The following is a 20871-nucleotide window of genomic DNA, read 5'->3' as shown; positions in this document are numbered from 1 at the left end:
CTGGACATTTCACTAAATGAGAAATAGACCAAGTGTAGACCAAATGGCAATTTAGTAGACCAAATGGGTTTAGCCCATTTGGCATTAGACCAAATGACAAGTGGGCAAATTGCATGTAGACCAAATGAAAATACACCAGAAAACACATTTCACAAGTTGGGACTGATATAGAGAGCCGTAGCAGATGACGGAGATGGGTACATGATCTGCGTCCGCAAAAAACGCGCACGCATCTATGTACTAACATGAAAAACAGCATATGGGACGATCTGACTAAAAATCGCACATGCGGGGCTATTTGAGAGTCACAGCAGAGGACGGCTAGCAGACGCCGACGGGCGCGCGCATTTAGCGAGCACATCGTGATCGTTTAAATTATCGATAGTAAGGACAGTGCATTAACAGGGACCCGCGATGTCTATGACTTTTTCAACCCATGTTGGTGCCATGAAATTGCTCTTTTTGCAGTTTAAATGAATTTTACGTAAGTTTTAAGTGGTTTCACATGACAAATTAGATATTAAGAAATTTTTTGATATCATTCTTGGGGACAACAAACACATTTTGAAATTCTTGTTGTCCTGCCTAACTTCACTACTGCTACACTACGCTCCACCTACCCAAACTTCGAGACTGTGAACTTGATCTGATATTCCAAGTGACAAAAGGTGGGATTTTATGGGGGAAATATATAAAATTCCTGCAAAATCACAATCTTTAAAAACAAAACTAATAGTCTTTACACAAAGTTTCACTTCTTCTCCATGCTTCTCAGTCTCAATTTGGTGATTTAGAGCCAACATGAAGTTCCATACACGTATCAATGTTTCGCTGCCGATTTCAATACATCGCATGCACGTGAGGTCAGCCGGTACCTCGTGCATATCACATCCACATGTGTTGTTTTGAAATCGGCAGCGAAATATTGATATTGTTATATTTTGTTGCAAATGAAGTACAAATATAAGATGTGATGGCGAGTGGGTTTACTGTAATGGCATGAGACATACACATATACAATGTACGGGACGACCGAATGGTTGGTTATTACAAGTACGACACTGACAAGGGTTAAAACTCACGAATCACAAATGGCAGAGCTACCAAGTCTCACGCATTATGCGTGAGACTCAAGCATTTTGGACTCTTGTTCATCCCCTCAAATCTCTGTCTCACGCAACTATCACAGCCTATCCCCATATACATTGTGAACAATGTCTGTGATCTCACTCAGATTCACAGAAAATCTCACGCATAGCTGGTCTTTGAACTTGGCATCTCTGAAATGGGTTACTTCGACGGTACAAGACAGCGACAACAATATACTCACCTGGCACTTGCACAGACGATGCCACACGGTAGATAACAGACTACAGGTTTCTTCTAGACTTCTAATGACAGACCACGGCGCTGAGTGGGGAGCTCCTGGGATATCCTCACTCGATGGCGTCTCGGGGTCTTCTCTCTGTGGTGTCTGGATCCAATCTGTCAGCACCAGCTTGTGTACGTGCTGTGCAACGCACACACGTACGTAGCAGGCATAGGAGCATATAAAAGCTCCTCCAATCAGGAGTGCTCCTCGCCTACACACAGCACACACAGACTTAATACATACATGAACATAGATCAATACATAGACTTATACACATATACATAAAGGCTACTATAAGTACATAGCCCAATTACTACACATATTAAAACAACATCCATTGAATTACTTGTAATTGTGGTAATATTAGTTTCACATTACTTTTTACACTGAAAATACATGTAACTCACTGTAACAACTTAGAAAACATGCAAAACTGGGAATGGGTTTAAATAATTATCAGGGAATGTTTAAACTTCATCAGGAAAAAATCAGGGAATTATGTTTTATTGAAAAGCTGGGAACCCTGACTTTGTTCCAAATACTTCTTCTAATCTCTGCTGATTTTTTTTTACTGATTTTATTCAACTAATTTTTTTTTTGTTGAAACTGATTCACCAGGTTCTCCTCAAGACATCATGTGGAGAGTTAGACATAGAGCTGTGGTCCAAAGAGGCACCCAAGGCATGCAGGAACTTTGTCCAGCTCTGCATGGAAGGCTACTACGATGGCACCATCTTCCATCGCATCATCAGGAACTTCATGGCGCAAGGAGGGGACCCCACAGGAACGGGTGAAGGGGGAGAGTCCATCTACGGCCATCCATTCAGGGTGAGTGATGGGGGCATATCGGGGGATGATAATAGTAAAAGAAGATAGTTGGATATTAGAGGAGGGGAGAGGAAAGGATGGGAAACTAGGGGAGGCAGGAGGAGAGGAATAGAAGAAAGAGAAAAGGAGAAAGAAGAAAGAGAAGAGAGAAGAGGAGAAGAGGGAACAGGGCAACAGGCAAAGGAATAGGTGGATATGAGGGGAAGAGAACAGAGAAAAGAAGGGGAATGGAGGAGTCGAGGAGGAGTAGGATGAAGAGGAGAAGAGCTGGAGGAGGATGAGAGAAGAGGAGGATAGGGGAGAAGATGAGAAGAAATAAGAGGAGAGGAGAAGATGGAGATTGGTAGTGGAAGGGAGGAAATAAAGGAAATGAAGATTTGAAAAAAGTAGGAAGAAAATATGGATAGGAGATGAGAGATAAAGGAGTGAAAGAAGAAGGAAAAGCAGGTCGTTTTGATTTTCAGCTTAATTTCAGTTTATTTTTGGCTTTCCTCTGTACAAAAAGTATGAGATCTCTTTCTATTTCAGACTTCATCAACACTCTTGATCTTTTTCAGATTTTTTTTGTGACCACTCACACCCCTGTCTGTGTATTGAACAAATTTTGCTAGCAATACTGATGCTGATTGGGTATATCACTGTACATTGTAATTATTGATTCAAATACTGGTTAAGATGTATTGCCCATTATACATGTATTTGCCCACAGGATGAATTTCACTCCAGATTAAGATTTGTGAGGAGAGGTCTTGTTGCCATGGCAAATGCTGGACCACATGACAATGGTAGTCAATTTTTCATCACTCTTGGTCCTTGTGTGCATCTCCAAGGAAAACACACCATATTTGGAAAGGTGAGTGACAATATACGTATGTGATTTGGGTTTTTTTTAATCATGTTCATATATCACTGATGAGGATACATAAATCTGTATAAAAAAATGTGGAATTTCGGAGGAGGTTACTTAAATCCGATAATGACAGATCTAAGGTTCACAAACTCACCTAAAATTAACCTTTTTTTCTGAACCAGCGTCAAATTAAATACTATGATTTTGACCGGAAAATATCAATTGTATATCCCTATAAATCTTGTGTAATATAATTTTGCGGTACAGGTATGTGAAAAAAATATACTCCAATGCCAATGTTGAAAATGATTGTTACTGGTTCTGTCCATTGCTTCCTTTACATTAGTCCTCACTGCAGTCCTACATGTTCATTGGGAATTAAAAATACAAGGGTTATTAAGGGGAATGAAACCTTTAGAATAAGGTAGGCTTGTGTCGAAACAGAAAAATCAAAGAATAAGAACAAAGAAAGTTTGAAAAAAATCAGACAAATAAGAAAGTTATGAACATTTGAGTATTGCAATCACTATTGATATGGAGATCCTCCCATTGGCAATGCGATAAGGATGTGTGATGTCACATGTGAACAACTTTCCCTTTGATGGACTATAAAATACCCCCAAAATGTCTCTGCTTTCTCTTGTGGTGATACAAACTCTTTATCCATGATGTATTCTTTAAAAATCTGTATTACATGTCCTCTTATAGAAAGAACACATGATCTACTGATTGATGTCATAAAAGAGGCAATTTAAGTGAAATATATACTAAAGTAATGGGGAGAGTTGTTCACAAGTGACATCACACATCTCTGTCGCATTGCCAATTTAAGGATCTCCGTAGCATTAGTGATTGCAATATTCAAATGCTAATAACTTTCTCATGATGTGTCTGATTTTGCTCAAACTTTTGTTGATCTGTTTCTTTGTTTTTTCTGTTTTCACAAAATCTATCTTGTTCAAAAGGTTTCATTCTCCTTTAATGAGATGCAAATTGGGGTTTTGCGCTGCACCTGATTGGGAAGAACATGTACATGGGACCATCTTAATATAATAATTACTTTTTGGTTCATGATTGATGGTTCTTCCCTCTTCCTTGACAGATTGCAGGCAATACGATATACAATGCAGTGAAGCTTGGTGAAGTGGACATTGGAGCGGACGATAGACCGGTTTATCCTCCCAAGATAAAAGCCACTCAGGTTAGTGTAATGTTCCTTTGATAGAATACTCTTCCAGGGGAGCATCTTATGAATCAAGTAGTTGGTTATGTTTGCTGACTATTGGTATAGGCTGCGTCAAATCCTTGAATATGATTGACTGAGAGCAAATTAGTGAATGTCGTCTAAACACTATAGTAGATATGATTTATTCAAAAGACAACAGATGAGATGAAATACATGTATCAATTGGTGAATTGCCTCAGAAAATGCATGATTGGACAAGAAATATGTTTGACAAATCTACATGCCAACCAGATGCCTGATGACACTTCTTCTTTGCAAGTTCATCACCTCGGCTGCTTTATGCAGTAAAAAACAATCATAAAACAAATCCAATAATTGTTTAAGCCAGTATTGAATTCATGCTTATGTAAGTCGCATGTTGATGCTTTAATTCTGAACTATACACCATTAGAGCCTGTTTCTGCCATTTGTAAAGTCATTGTAACTTTGCAAATGGCTTTTGGCTTGTGAAATAGTCTCCTTGGGCGTGTTGCAGGCTAATCATGATCAGACATGACTAAAAAAAAAATTAAACGCTGCTCACAAATTAAACACAAGTAGCTCTCAACCAGTTAGAAGTGAATATTTGGAACTTGCGTTTGATTTTGTGAGCTGCTAATAAACACAACTCTTCATGAAACAGCCTCCAAGACAAACAAGTTTGTTTGTATATATTTTTTTGGTCAGGTCCTTGCTAATCCATTTGATGACATCATACCCCGGCAGCTGAAGAAGAGACATGAGAAGGAAGAAAAGAAGTCAAAAAGCAAATCGAAGGCCACAAAGTAAGTCCAGAGAAATTACGTGCATGTTTCTTTATCAATTTTTTTTTAATAACAATGTAGTACAGATATATTGAAACATAATATGATTTGTATTATTGCAATTATAGTAAGTGCTTTGAGCATCTACTACATTTATCTTATTTATCATTGATATAGGTGTTGTGGCTCAGTGTATTTAAGTCTCCAGGCTTTGAACCACAAAGTCAGGAAATCGAATCCCACCGCTTCACTCGCATCCTTTGGCAAGGCATTTGTCTACATTTGCCACTCTCCACCCAGGTGTGTGATAGCGTGCCTGAGAGGAAAGAATTCCTTTGATGCTTGAGCACCTCAGGGGGGTAGTTGTACTAAAGCTGGGGTGACAGTATGCAGTGTTTTGAAGCCTAGCTACCAAGCTTGAGAAAAACTTTTGTCTTTTTAATAAATTTACCTTTCCTTAATAATAATAATAATATAGGGTATTTATATTGCGCACATATCCACCTTGTTAGGTGCTCAAGGCGCTCCTATATTACCCGGCTAAGCTAGGCGTTCATAGCGCACACAGCTTTTTAAGGAATTACTTCCTACCGGTACCCATTTACCTCACCTGGGTTGAGTGCAGCACATTGTGGATCAGTTTCTTGCTGAAGGAAATTACGCCATGGCTGGGATTCGAGCCCACGACCCTCTGTTTCAAAGTCCGAAGACTAATCCACTGGGCCACAACGCTCCACCTTCCTTCTGTCTATCATCAGAAACTTCAGCCTTCTTTCGTTCGGGGAAGAGGCAGAAGAGGATGAAGAGGAAACCGTGGTAGCCAGTCAATCGATGAAGAACAAAAGCAAGAGCATGCATGACTTGGTGAAGGATCCCAATCTGAGCTCAGTCCCAGCAGTCGAGATAGAAAGGTAAGTCGTTATCCCAGGTAGGTGTTTCATAAAGATGTTCGTAAGATAAGAGCGACTTTAAGAACGACTGGTGATCCTTTCTTATGCGCTAAACCTTCGCCAATGAATATCCCATTTCCCACAAGAAAGGATCACCAGTCGTTCTTAAAGTCGCTCTTAACTTACGAACAGCTTTATGAAACACCCACCAGGTGTATTATTCATAATATACCAAAAATTTGTCTATAAAGACCAAGGGAGAAAAGAAAAGTGTTCTTTTGGAGCAGTTGGTCTCTTTTCTTTTTTCCCCCTTTTATGCAATAAAAACCTGTATATTTTGTGTAAAATTCATTTTGAGAATTTGTAACAGAAAAATACATGAATTCATTAGATTTTCTGATCCAACAATTGTTTAAAATAATATTCTACATTTGGAATTTGTTTGTATAACTCAATGTTTGTTTTCAAAATTTGTTTTTATTGAATCAAGAAAGAAAAATAATTTTGTCTGTTTAAAAGAGAGGAAACAATGCACCAAAATACCTATTGACACTTTTTAAAGTACAGATGAATCTGCGAGAGTCAAATATCTTGGGACTACAGAAATCCATTCCTCTGGGACAAAAATAGAAGGATAGAAGATGTAATTCTAACATACAGTGTACTTTGCATATTTGGGTCTGAAAAATTGCTTTGAATTCAATATGCAATTATTCACCTCCTAGAAGGTTGACTTATGCAATATTGACTGTACATACCTATATTTCATAATGAAAGAGAGAAGGGACAATCAAGTTAATCAACCCAGGTCCTTTGCTGGAGATAGTGGGAAAATTTCCCCTCCATGGCAATAGGTAGGGTTATACTACAAAAACGATTTTTCCATTTGTTGAGATTTTTGGTATTTCTATGGGTGGTGTTTATTTCATTCATGATTATTTTTTCAGAGAAGAGAAATCATCTCCAGAGGAGAGATTGCATCCCAAGCATCTAGAATCCGATGATGAAGGTGATGAAGAGGAGGAGGAGGAGAGAGAAGAGCATGAGAGAAGGAGACGGGATAAGAAGAAAGAAGCAAATGACAAGAAGAAGGAAATGACTGACAAGATTCGCTCGAAACTCACAAAGGAGAAAAAGAAGCCGGAGGATATGGTCAAGGAGCCGCCGACAGAGGAGAAACCATTATCAAGAAAGCAAGTCTTATTGGGCCCGTATTCTGAAGTCAGGTTTAACTTACACTCAGGTTTAAAGTTGTGGTTTAAGTATAGATAGCCGATTGTTACATAAATCACCAACGGTAGAGATATCATGTTTCAGCTCATTTGGCTCTCAAATCATAATTGTTTAGGAAGTATAAATAGATTATTGTCTTCACCATCGATGAATCAGGAAAGAGCACAGTAAACATAAGAATGTTCAACTTAATAAAATACTTTGATACTTTTGGCTTCTCGTACTTAAACCACAACTTTAAACCTGAGTTTAAGTTAAGCCTGACTTCAGAATACGGGCCATTGGGTTTATGCATTCACTTTCCCTACAGGCAGTTGGTCTAATTCTCAGATAGTCTTAAACCAAGACTTAAAAATAGAATAAAAAAGAGATCAAGAATAGATTTTTTTCACAATTAAAGGGATGGTCTGGGCTGAAAGTATATACAGCTTAATAAATGAGTAGTATTCACTGAGCAAAATGCATGGTCTGGGATGAAAGTATATACAGCTTAATAAATGAGTAGTATTCACTGAGCAAAATGCCGAAAATTTCATCAAAATCGGATAACAAATAACAAAGTTATTGAATTTTAAAGTTTAGCAATATTGTGTGAAAACAGTCGTCATGAATATTCATTAGGTGGGCTGATGATGTCACATCTCCACTTGTTCTTCTGTATTTTATTATATGAAATTAGGTTTATTCAAATTTTTTCCTCCAAGAACTAGAAAAATTGGATTGACAACTGATTTAGTGTATTAGATATTTATTGCTGCAACTTATTTCATTATAAGGGAGACATTATTCACACAAGTATGAAATAATGAAAAAAAATATGATTTTATGTAACAACATAAGAAAACGAAAAGTGGAGATGTGACATCATCAGCCCACCTAATGTATATTCATGACGACTGTTTTCGCAAAATATTGCTAAACTTTAAACTTCAATAACTTTATTATTTGTTATCCGATTTTGATGAAATTTTTGGCATTTTGCTCAGTGAATTCTACTCTATGTATTAAGATATAAATATTCTCAGCCCGGACCATCCCTTTAAGGTTAGCAGGTTTGAATGGGCTAAATATCAATTAGACCAAATGATTAGTAGATGATTTGTACCAGCCACACAGAAACGTTGTTAGCACTAACAGTTTGCCCAATCTTTGGATGATGATGTCAGATATTGATGCCAGATGTAAATACATGTTGTTGTGACATTAGGCATGGCTGTGTCATTACCAGTTTTAACAGGGGCCTGTTAACACATCGGTAGCGCTAACAACGTTTCTCTGTGGCTGGTACTGATTGTAGACAAACTCGGATTAGATATGGTATGCAAAGTAGACAAATTGGCCCGTATTCTGACGTCGGGTTTAACTTAAACTTAGCTTTAAAATTGTGGTTTAGGTATGGATGGCAAATTGTTACATAAAACACTCACAGTAGAGATATCATATTTCAGCTCGTTTGGCTCTCAAAACATTCTTAATTGTCAAGGAAGTATAAAAAGATGATTGTCTTCACCATCGATGAATCAGAAAAGAGCACAGCAAACATAAAACACATACAACTTTAATAGTAAAAATTTTGACTCTTTTGGCTTCCCATAATTTTAGCACAGAGTTAGACCGTGGTCTAAGTTAAACCTGACTTCAGAATACGGGCCATTGGGTGTAGACCAAATTGCAGTTTTCTTTCTTATTGATATGTGCGAGCCCTTTACCCCTACAAAATGTGTTTTATGCTACCTTATAGATTGTTTTTTAATGGTATTAATGCATTTCTGTGAAGGTTAAAAGGTAATTCAACCTTGGTCATAAAGTGGTCTGTGAGAGATGAGAATAATGACAAAATAGAATGATGATACATGCAGTTTGTGACAGAAATCGGAGATGCATTAAGAAAGTGGAAACAGTTTGAGATTTGACAAACTTTGTTTAATGCACGATACATATTTTTGCTCAAATTAACTTGAAATTATGCGAAAAAAAACCCATGGAGAACCATATTTGGCAAAGTCTATTCAAGTTATTGGTGTATAATGTCATTACAAAGACCTTGGAAGGAATAGTGCTTTTATTTTTTCATTTCTTTCCACAGGGAAGAACTGCAAGAAGAATCAAGAAAGCTGAAGGAAGAGTTACGAGATAGTAGAAAAAGAAAACAAAAGCAGGAATCCAATCAAGAACAGGCTGAAATAAAGAGAGATGAACCAAAGAAAGGTATATTCATTCATTCTTCACATAACTAGGAATTTGAAGTTCGAATCTGAGTCATTCTTACATCTTTGTGAAACTCCCCCTTGAGTTAACGTAACTGGGCATTTAACAGACCTGCCAACCAGTACGTTTTAGGTGTATTTAGTAAATTTTTGCAACTAAAATATGGCAGTACATTTTTTCTTTAAAAAATATTTTTTTTTTTAATTTTTTTTTACAAAATCGTAATTTATTGAGGAAAATCATCTCTATATGTCTCTATTTCATGAAACGTACACAAATATGGTTATCAGATCAATGTAATTTCCAGTAACTTGTTTTTTCAATCATTTTGTTGAAACCAGGGTGAAGATATACACGTGTTTCAATGTTTTTTTTCATTTGCAAGAGCAGTGCGCATTTTAGCTTGCATGCAGCTTGAGCGCCGCGATGAGCGAGTGCGCCAAGCATTTTATTATGAAATACACTTTTTTGGGGAGAAAAATACATTTTTTTTATCACAGAATACATTTTTCATTCCCAGAGGTTGGCAGGTCTGATTTAAGTGTGAAAAGTGTGAATTTTGTCACACTTGAATCCTTGTGAAAACCCCCTGGTGTTTATGTGTGACTAGGAATTTAGTGTGAATATAAATCACACATAAATCTTTGTGAAGCACCCACTGGAGTTACTGTGACTGGGAATTTAAGTGTGAATTCAAGTCACAAAGATCTTTAAGACAAGACCCCCCCCTTCCCCGCCTTCGCCAGTGTACTCTAACTGGAACTCAGGTGCAAATCTTTGTAAAAGACCCCCTGGTTTTCACACAACTTAATTCAAGTTTGAATTAAAGTATCACCTTAACGTTTGTGAAACACCTCTGGTTTTTATCCTTAAGCAACTGAGTTAATTTTAAAAAAATAATATATATATATAGAAAATAGACAATAAGGAATGTAAATGCTGTGCAGAAAGCTAGTATTCAAATAATTGAGAATTTCCTCTTTGTTTGCTTATTATTTTTCACTTTGTAAAATAAAAAAAACATTTTCATTAACGGTTCATCTATCATATATGACTGAGCGGTGTTAGACTGATACCCTTTTTACACAGGCTAAAATTTCCTTACCCCATACTATAGGTGGGGCTAAATTGCCATTTAGCCCCACCTATAGTACGGGGTTAAGCTTAGCCCACTTTCTTTTTACACAGCATTTTTGCAAAGTGGGCTAACCCCACCTTAGTACGGGATTATTTGGCCCTGCAAAAAAAGCAGGGTTATTCCACATTGCTGCAATTGCGATAGTAGGGAAACGCGTAAAAGTAATAGATATGTGAGAAGAAAGCTTAAATCGCTACGAAAGTCTAAGTACTATAGGTGGGGCTAAATGGCAATTTAGCCCACCTATAGTATGGGGTTATGGAAATTTTACCGTGCGTAAAAAGGTACGAGTGAAGTACTTGTACTACGAATGATCGACAAAAACCACTAGTCCGGGGTTAGCGAGTTTCGTGTGTGAAAAGCAAGCATTGCTTATCCGGGGTTAGCAATAACAATTTGGCATGTGTGAAAGGGAAAAAAATAGTACGGGGTTAGCGATAGTCCGGGCTAAGAAAATCTTGTGTAAAAAGGGTATAAATGGAAATAGACAAAATGGGCCAAGTCTGAATAGGGATGTAGGGTGTAGACCAATCATTTATTTACCCAAATGAATTATCACCCGGGTATGGAGTGGCAACTTGAGTTAATAGCTCATCTGGTCCTGCTTTTTCAGACAGTAACCATAGTAACATTGCTTGTCAGCCAATCAAAATCAAGGAAGGTTGTCAGATCCGACAATTTGTCGGAGGAAAATGTTGATGAAACACTCCCCTGATGTTTGCATTGTTTGTTTACTTCAGATGAAATGTCAGGCAAGGGAGATGAACTGGATGAGTTTCATGCCCAGAAGAAAAAGTTCAAAGCGATGAGAAAGTCGATGGCCAAGAAGGGCTCTAGTAGGGAAGAACAGGTGAGTGTAAATAACTGCGATGCTAACTGCTCTCTGTTCTTACAGAGGCTTAAAGTGTCATCTACTTGACAAGATGATAACAAGATATTTCATCTTGCAAAGTGAATTAATAGCCTGATTAAATCAGCATGGTATTATATTTTATCTTGCTATGTCGGGTCTTTTGTCAGCATGGCAACTTACATTTCGTTATCTACTACATGTTTGTAAATGTTGCTATTTCCTCAACTAGTTGGCATATCTTTTTGCAAGTATTTTATACATTTTTAAAATGTGTCCCTGAAATACAGGCATTGTATTGAAAAAACCTGAGAGTAAATTCGACTTAAAACACCTTTTATCCAAAGTTGTGCCGTATATATGTCTTTTGGGCAAAATGTGCAAATACTGTTTTTACATCAAAAATATGGTTTTCATCCCTTGAAATACTGCAATTTTACAAGTTTTGTGTCCCTAAAATATAGATATTGTATTAATAGAAGTTGAGAATAAATTCCACTTATATCCAGCCATTTGCTTTGTAGATGCATGTGCCAGACTCATTTGTAATTCCCCCAAATTTTCCCATGTAAGGCCCCTACTCAACGATCTACATTGGCTTCCAGTACGTCAGCGAATCAAATTCAAAATAATGCTCCTAACATATAAGATACTACATGACATGGCCCCCACCTATCTCAGTGAACTCCTTAAATTAAAATCACCCACCCAGTCTTACAGGCTTCGTAGTTCCCATGACACAATGCTCCTCAGTCTCCCAACATGTAAAACAAAGATCACACTAGGTGACCGTGCCTTTATCAGTGCTGCACCCAAACTCTGGAATAGTCTCCCTTCCTCAATAAGAAATGCATCCTCTGTCAACTTATTTAAAACCAAACTGAAATCCCACCTCTTTCAAGATAGTTTTTAATAAGAAGTCACTTTTTCATGTTTTTGATTATGTATTTTGTAGAAATAATTAATCTTTATTTATTTTTCTTCGATTAATTTAGTGAACTAAATTTTTGCGTATCCTGTTAATAATTGTTTTTCTGCTTATCTGTTATGTATTGTAATGCGCAGTTGAGTATATCCAAATAGAAATTGCGCAATATAAATTTACAATTATTATTATTATCAACAAGAGTGAAGAGAAATAGGGCATCCATTTACATGTATTTTTATATATGTGCAATATACGTACATGGACAATGTAGACATGGATGGACCCTGTAACATTGAATACACAATCAATTGTATGATTGATAAGAACCTTAAGTCTGTAGCAAGTCATGTACAAAGAATACAATGGATTGTTATATTGATTGTTCATGTATGGCTTCATGAAACAGTCCTCTTAACAATTCTGGGGAAAAACATCCACCACAGCCCCCCATAACAAGGATAATCGCAGCATTATAGGAAAAACACATCTTTTCATCCTTTCTTGTATTATATCTATTAGAGAAAAGTGAATTAAATCAAGCAACCATTCATATTAGATTTAAAGCAGATACCAACCAATAGCGCCATCTCGAGTCCTCAACTACTCATAACTGGCCAGTTTCCTGACCTGTAATGCTAGTGTAGTCTAGTAATATAAACCCACTTTAAGGATAACATGCTATTTAACTAGTCACTACATTTATACTGCAATCATTTTGTTACCAAGTTGCAAAACAATTACTTTTCCACTCAAAACATTTTAGTTTCTCTATACAAATACAATTATAGGTCAATATATTCTCTGTAGTATTAGTAGATATCTGAAAACGCATATTTTAAGACTATGTATTTATAACACACAGTCAATGAGAGACCACACACAGTTCACTTCCTCTTTAAAATAATTTGCGTTGTTTCGATTTTGTAATTCAGATTCGCAACTTTAAAACAAGTTCATTGGCAGTGGAATGCTGAATATCCACCTACATGTACCTTTGATTAGATCAATTTACCCTTAAAAGAGATGTATATGCCAAGAAATGTTCTTGCAGGAAATAGCAGTCATGTAAAGCCTTGAACTTGACTCTGGTGCTCTGAGAGATAAAATGGAAATTAAAAAAAAAGCTTTAGAGTATATTGACCCATTCTACACGAACTTGAACCCAGCTAACATACTTCAAAAACAACACACACATCTGGAAATGTAATACATGGTTTCAAAAATACTGAAGTCATTTCAACATTAGCCAAGAATGTTCTCCTAAGCAGGAAGTGCACTTGAATTTGTTGACTTACAAGATATTTGAGCTTCTCTATGAACTTATCCCTCTGGTTTAACAGTGATAGAACTTCACAATATCTGAAATACTTGTGGAATGTATTGTAGGATGTTGTTGTAAATTTAGAAATTGTTGATTGTACAGGTACATAGATTGTAGATAACAAATACACATGTGCAGGATGATATACAAGACATGGAAATTATAAGTAAAGGTTGAGGAGATGGGTATGGTTGTGGAGCGTTGTGGCCCAGTGGATAAATCTTCTGACTTTGAAACAGAGGGTCGTGGGTTCGAATCCCAGCCATGGCGTAATTTCCTTCAGCAAGAAATTTATCCACATTATGCTGCACTCGACCCAGGTGAGGTGAATGGGTACCCGGCAGGATTAATTCCTTGAATGCATGAGTGCTGAAAGGCAGCTCGAGCTAAAGCCGGGGTAAAAATAATAATAACAACTCGCCTCGGAGAATATTTCTAGATAGATGGCGCTATATAAATGCCTATTATTATCATTTTTATAAAAATAATAATAACAACTCGCCTCGGAGAATATTTCTAGATAGATGGCGCTATATAAATGCCTATTATTATTTTTATGGTTTGAATGTACATGTACATGACTTTATATTTTGAGGCTTGTATGTGTAGCTCTATTTAAAATCAACCATGGTTACCATCACTTCAGGCCTATATCTCAATCTGATGGAATGTTTAGGTTTCATTGTATAAAAGTTACAAATGATTGTAACCATGCAATCAAATCTGTCATGGTAACATGACAATTACCATTTATGGGAAGTTGTATGTACATGTACTCATATATAGTTTTATACATTGGGAACCAATAAAATGTACAAAGGTTTAAGTGTGAACAAACATATTTAAAGTCTCAGTTGTGTGTGGTTGATAAAACTTGTTTTTGCTCAGTTCATGCTTATGGGATTGATGTGATTGTAGGCTGCATATTATGTTTGGGCATAAATTGTGACATTTAGCATAATTTAACACTTATTATACTCTACCTTTATCTGTTTGTTGGCTTAACATTTGTATGAGACCATATACTTCATTTGAAATTTTTTACCTATTAAACTGTGTTTTTAAAATGAAGTTTATTAGGCAAAGTAGTGTATAATGTTGTTACATTGACACATTGTTCAAGTAACATTGGGATATTTACATTTGGTCCTAACAGTCAAATTATGGCAATTAGGTTGATCAAAGCTTGATACAGTATATACTCATGTACTTATTACTGTAAAGCAAGTCAGGCAGCTAAATACCTCAGATTTCCTATGCATATTTTCTACTTTTGAATGAATATTGAAAAGTTGTACCTATGCGACTGATGCCCACCAAATGTCACATTTGGTGGACACCAGTAGCATAGTTTCATTTCTTTTTTTAAATGGATTTCATTGCAATGCCCTTACAGACATTGGCATTGTTGGCCAAGTTCCAGAACAAACTGCATTCAGCCATCTTGAGTAAGAAACCGGAACCAGAGAAGGAAGAAGAAGAAGAGAAGGAGGAAGGAGAATACAGGGAAGGGGAAGAAGAGATGAAGGAGGAAGGAGAGGAAGAGGAAGGAGATGATTGGTAAGTGATGTGGTTTATATTCACATGGTCTACAAGCAGTTGGTCTACTTCTCAAACGGTCTAACGCCACTTGGGTTTAACCCATTTGGTCGACTATCAATTTAGTCTAATTGCCATTTAGTCTACACTACACTTGGGGGGTGTTTCACAAAGATTTAAGTATGACTTAAGTCGCACTTAAATGCTGACGCGTACAAGATATGCAACGCGCGATCTCATTGATAGATACGCATTAGTGCGCATCCTCTTGAGACAATCTGACCAATGCAGTCAATCCTTTCATACCGTACGCGGCATTTAAGTGCGACTATAAGTCATACTTAAATCTTTGTGAAACACCCCCTTGGTCTCATACCCACAAAGTCTAATTCTTATTTGTTCATATGTCCAATCGGTCTTATTTCTACTTTAAAAAAAAAATTTGTCAAAGAAAATTTGGTTCATTAGCAGTGCATCTAACGATATAGACCAAGTGGTTGGACCAAGTGGAGTTGGGTGGCATGGGTATAGCCTATTATGGAAACTAGACAAAATGGTTAGTATCTGGGCCGGTTGTAGACATAGAATTAGAATGTGTGAGATGCGACCAAACAGATTGTATACAAAGTGGATGCAGACCTATTGGCAATTTGCCATTGGCGTAACATGAAATGCCCCTGAGGACAACCCCCCTCCCCTTATAAGATCCCCTACTAGCATTGAACACCTCTCATCTAGAGGAGAGATCACTCAAGCACTTGTCCCCCTGGAGATCACTGTTTTGTCTTCTTAACCCTCCAAATGCTGAGCATACTTTCATGGGAATCTTTACTAGGGATCTAGATCTAGTCAAGGCCAGTAGTTCCAAGTCATGAGACCAATTACAAAAACATCCCGTTGACTTTGTACACATTATTCGGGCCAAGGCCAGCAAAATGTGGCCTCAAGGCCAACATCGACTTCATCCACAATCTTAAGAACAAAGTTTATGATAACGGTTAATTTCAACGGTAAACAACAGTTAACCATGAGTGCAGGATTTCACAGCAGGTTCCTCGATCTCCCATTATTTTTTTTTCTGTGGAGAAAGTGGGGTATTGCAGAGGGAAAGATGCCGGGTATGCTGTGGATAAATGTGGCATTGGTTTTTGTTAGATACCTGACTGGTGGCATCCTGCCTGGCTGGTGTTCACATCAGTATGTTCACAAGCTACAGAAGATCTTTTGAGGATACATGTGCATGTATTTGATATGCATACAATAAATGTTAGAAATCTCATAAATTTTTAAGTTTAACCACTCTTAGGAGTTACATATTATTGGAATCACTAAAGCCTGTTTTTCTTTCTATTCTTTCTAATCTGGAGAACTCTTTAGAAAAAAAAATGAATTGAGGAAAGGCTCTGTAAAATCTTTAATGAATTATATTCTGGTTTTATCAGCCATATCAGTGCTTTTCATGAACTGTCACCCCTGTCATTGGATTCTGGATTGCCTACATATGATGTATGCACAAACTTCACTCCATGGGGAGTGTTCCAGCCATGAGCAGTCAATATGCTGTAATCGATCGATCATGTCGTAGAGAGTGAGCATTCAAAGACTCCCAGATGATATAAATAGCGATTGATTTTAGGGTTATTGTTATGATCAATTACATGTATTATGGTGTGTGATCAGTCATACAGATCAGGATTATGATCGATCGCTAAGCTTTGTGTTAGAAGGCCCAGATCGCAGAGGATTATAAAAAATAAAGTTTCCCACCCTCTCTCAAAGAATACCATCGGAAGTGGGAATGGGATAATGATTTTTTAAAACGAAGTGATTAGTTTTAATTCTCATGTAATAAGAAAGTAAAATCAGGTAATTAGGAACAGAATATAGGTCAATAGGAACTCTTTGTCTGACTCAGGTTCCCTCCGACCCTGTTCTTCGGGTCATCTAGGATAGGTTTACACCTGTCATTAAGAGCTCTGAGGGGTCATTCAGACAGGGAGCTGTTTTAGCAGCTTAGACCAAAGTCTGGTAATGACGATGATGACAATGATGACGACGACGATGGTGAAGATGATGATGACGACGTTGATGATGATAATGATGATATTAATGATTAGGAGGAGGAGAAGGAAGATGATGATTATGATAATGATGATGATCAAATTAATTACAAAATAGGGTATTCATACTGCACATCTACCTCATTAATAGAGACACTCCTATAGAACCAAGCTATACTATATGCTTTTCACACTGCATTTCCTTAACCCCGGACTATCCTTAACCCATACTATCTTTTGTTAGATTCACACTGTCTTTCTTAACCCCATACTATCTGCTCAGCTGGGGTTAATGCCTTAACCCCGGACTATTCCTCAGCTCATGAATATTGATGATTTTACCATACAGAGCGTGATTAACGTGCAATCCAACTTCTGTGATTGGCTAATGCTTAGCCCTGTTTCATTTTCACACTGCATCTAGTGCTAGCACCACAATAAGCCTGCTAACCTTGCATTTTGCAGGGCCAGATAGTACCGTACTATTTACCGTGCCAGCCCACTTTGCTAAAACGTTGTGTGATAACGAAGTGGGCTAAGCTTATCCCCTGAAAATTGGTGGGGCTAAGACCCCCCCCCTTAGCCCCACCAATTTCCCAGGGTTAAGGAAAAAAAGTGCAGTGTGAAAAGCATTCTAGGCTACTCATGCTGCTCATAGATTTTTGAGGAATTCCCATTTGCCGGTAACCAATAATCATTAACCTCACCTGGGTGGAGTGCAACTTGATATTGATGAATTTCTTGCAGAAGAAAATTAATACATGTACCTTGGCTAGGATTCAAACCCACTGCCCTCTTCCTGCAAGGCAAGAGTCAAAAACACTAGATGATGTTTCTTCCACTGCCATCCAATAGGGGGAGTCTTAAAGCACCCATATCTGTTTCCTATTTGAAGACAGCATTGAAACTGAAAACTACCAAAATTTTGTATTTATGATTCTTTAATGTGGAGATATTAATAATGACTAGTTATAAACATTCTTGTAAGGTTCTATAAATCATTGTACATATACCATGGACACATGGTAGAAAAAAAAGCCCCCCCCAAAAACAGTTCCTAGCAATCTAAGACCACATCATCCGAATGATATTTTGAATTTTGATGGAAAAAAAAACTTGAAGCCAATTCCAGTAGTTTCATTTATTTTCATTTTCTCAATCACATCTCGCTTGCCCATACAACTATAACATGATCAAAATCATTAGTAATTTTTTTCGTTTTCTCGTGCCAATTTTGATGAGGAAGATTTTTATGTGAACAGAGATTGTCGTTATTTTCTGTTTTTCTAGCATAAACTCCAAAGCCTGTCACAGTGTGGCGAGGTACATATTCACTTGTACATTACATGAATTTGGGGTTAATTAAACGGTGAAATATATGGAGTGTGAATGGGACCAGTAATTGGTTGGTTTTATTTTGACTCTCCGTATTGCTTGATTAATTGTCCCTGGTGAGATGTTTCTTTTTTTTCGTCTTAATCATGAGACAAGGTGCTGATCGATTATTTGTTCAACCTTGTCTGAACATTTATGTCATGTTGAATAATTCTTTATTTCTAGAGTTAAAGAATATGCACATGTTTTTTTTTTTCTACCTGTAGCTATTGACATTGAAATATTATTATCAAACTATTTCTTTTATCTTTGAACTATGATTTTAATCCGATTCTCCTCTTTTTTGCCAACTTACATGTATGTTTGTATGATCATTCTGATTTAATATTAAAGGTCAAGTCCACCTCAGAAAATCGTTGATTTAAATCAATAGAGAAAAATCAGACAAGAATAATGCTGAAAATTTCATCAAAATTGGATGTTAAATAAGAAAGCTACGACATTTTATGAAAAGTTTTGCTTACTTTTCATGAATCAGTTATATGCACAATTTAGTCACATGCAAACGAGAAAACCAATGATGTTCCTCGCTCACTATTTTTGTTATTGTTTGAAGTATAAAATATTTTAATTTTTACAGATTGACAATAAGGACCAACTTGACTGAACCAATAAATGTTAAAGAATGGTAATTCCACATGTTCAGGAAGAAATAAAATTCTTTCTCTGGACAATAATGAGAAAATTAAAATATTTCAAGTATAATAAAATACAAATTAAATAGTGAAAGAGTGATGTCATCAGTTCCCTCATTTGCATACTGACCCAACTGGGATGTGCATACAACTGTTTTGTGAAATTACACGAAAATTAAAATGTCATAACTTTCTTATTTTAAGTCCGATTTTGATGAAATTTTCAGTGTTTATGCTTGTTGGATTTTTCTCTTTTTATTTAAATCAAATTTTTGTTGGGGTGGACTTGTCCTTTAATGATTGTTTCTGTTGTCTCTTTACCTGATGATCTGTTCTCACCTTTCTTTTGAAATGTTGTTTAATTTGAGGTGGGCGAAATGATTTTTTTTCAGTTAACATCTTGAATTGAAAAGATGTGTATTTCTGTCTATCTTTATTATAAAAAAAAATCTGTTTTGGTTGGTCAATCTTCATTTGAATGACTACATGAAACTGTTTCCTGAGAAGGAAGAGAAGATACATTTATTTTTGTTCTCTAATTCATTCTTTTTTGTCTGGATTGACCACTGATTAATGTCTATTATTGGCATTTAATCAAGTCTGGTGGTCAGTGAGTAATGTTCTTAATGGTCAGATAGTCCTTGACATAGTTTGTAATAGGCTTTATCCTTTCCTTTAGTCCCGTATTATCAATATGTTGATTCCACCTGTGAAGACATATCTTTTATTCCCAGGAGTTGTTTTTATTCCCTCATCAAGGATTTTTCATATTCTAGAAGTGATTGTCAATTTTCAAACTGCTCTATTTCTGTATCTAGTTTTGTCTTTCAGGATTTGTCTTTTAAAGGCCATGTCACATCGTCCCATGCAATCCTTGCGGGTGATTGCTCGCAACTCACCTGCAACAAAGTTATGAGCATGGTCAAAACTTTTCTGCATGCAAATCAGATATGTGTGTGCTTCTGCGGGCATCTGCATGTGAGATGCGGGCGACCTGCGGGTAGCAAAAAAAGTTACCCGCAGGGCTTGCACAGAACGGTGTGATTGGGCCTTAATATAAGGAAGTTTTTTTTGGGGGGGTCATACAGGTTTTCTTTTGGTCTACAAGCAGTTGGTCTCTTTCTCAGATAGTTCCATTTAGGACAATTTTTGACACCTGTCAATTAAGTTAATTACTTATTCTTTCGGATCATTCATGTATTTTATAATAACATAAAGAGATGACAATTCATTTATTTACAGGAATTGATGGGATGATCTTCTAGACATCATTATATTTGATACATTGCTTTGTTATTACAGATTCTTCCACTTGGGATATGCCTGTAAAATGATCATTTACATTTAAAATTGTTAATTTCTTTGTATATTCCCTGATACATTGATATCATATTTTAGATTTGGGCTTTGGGGACATACCTGTCATTACCGTAACAACTGTTCCATTTACGAAATATTTTGACACTTCCCTGTCAAATTCAGTTTCTTGTAACAATTTCGTATGATATTTGTATAACATTTTTTTAAAAGAAAAGAAAAGAAATCCCTTTACAGCAGCTGATGAAACGAATATGTATACATTCTTTGTATATTTCTTGACACATTGCTATCATATTTCAGATTTGGACTCTGGGG

At 36.6% G+C, this 20871-nt stretch overlaps 1 protein-coding gene across 1 annotated transcript in view; it reads left to right on the top strand.

Moving 5' to 3' along the window:
- LOC121423724 (spliceosome-associated protein CWC27 homolog) overlaps positions 1-20871 on the top strand; it is a 63298-nt gene that overhangs the window by 19612 nt on the left and 22815 nt on the right. Inside the window, exons 2-10 of the mRNA XM_041619160.1 lie at positions 1991-2200; positions 2910-3053; positions 4153-4251; positions 4963-5060; positions 5798-5950; positions 6877-7122; positions 9249-9370; positions 11249-11358; positions 15004-15167. Coding sequence (XP_041475094.1) covers positions 1991-2200; positions 2910-3053; positions 4153-4251; positions 4963-5060; positions 5798-5950; positions 6877-7122; positions 9249-9370; positions 11249-11358; positions 15004-15167 — 1346 coding nt within the window. The remainder of the gene's footprint in view (positions 1-1990; positions 2201-2909; positions 3054-4152; positions 4252-4962; positions 5061-5797; positions 5951-6876; positions 7123-9248; positions 9371-11248; positions 11359-15003; positions 15168-20871) is intronic.

This window comes from Lytechinus variegatus, chromosome 11, assembly GCF_018143015.1.
Source record: "Lytechinus variegatus isolate NC3 chromosome 11, Lvar_3.0, whole genome shotgun sequence".
Lineage (NCBI taxonomy): Eukaryota > Metazoa > Echinodermata > Echinoidea > Temnopleuroida > Toxopneustidae > Lytechinus > Lytechinus variegatus.
Note: the sequence above shows the minus strand (reverse complement) of the source record. Positions and strands in the feature narration are given on the sequence as shown.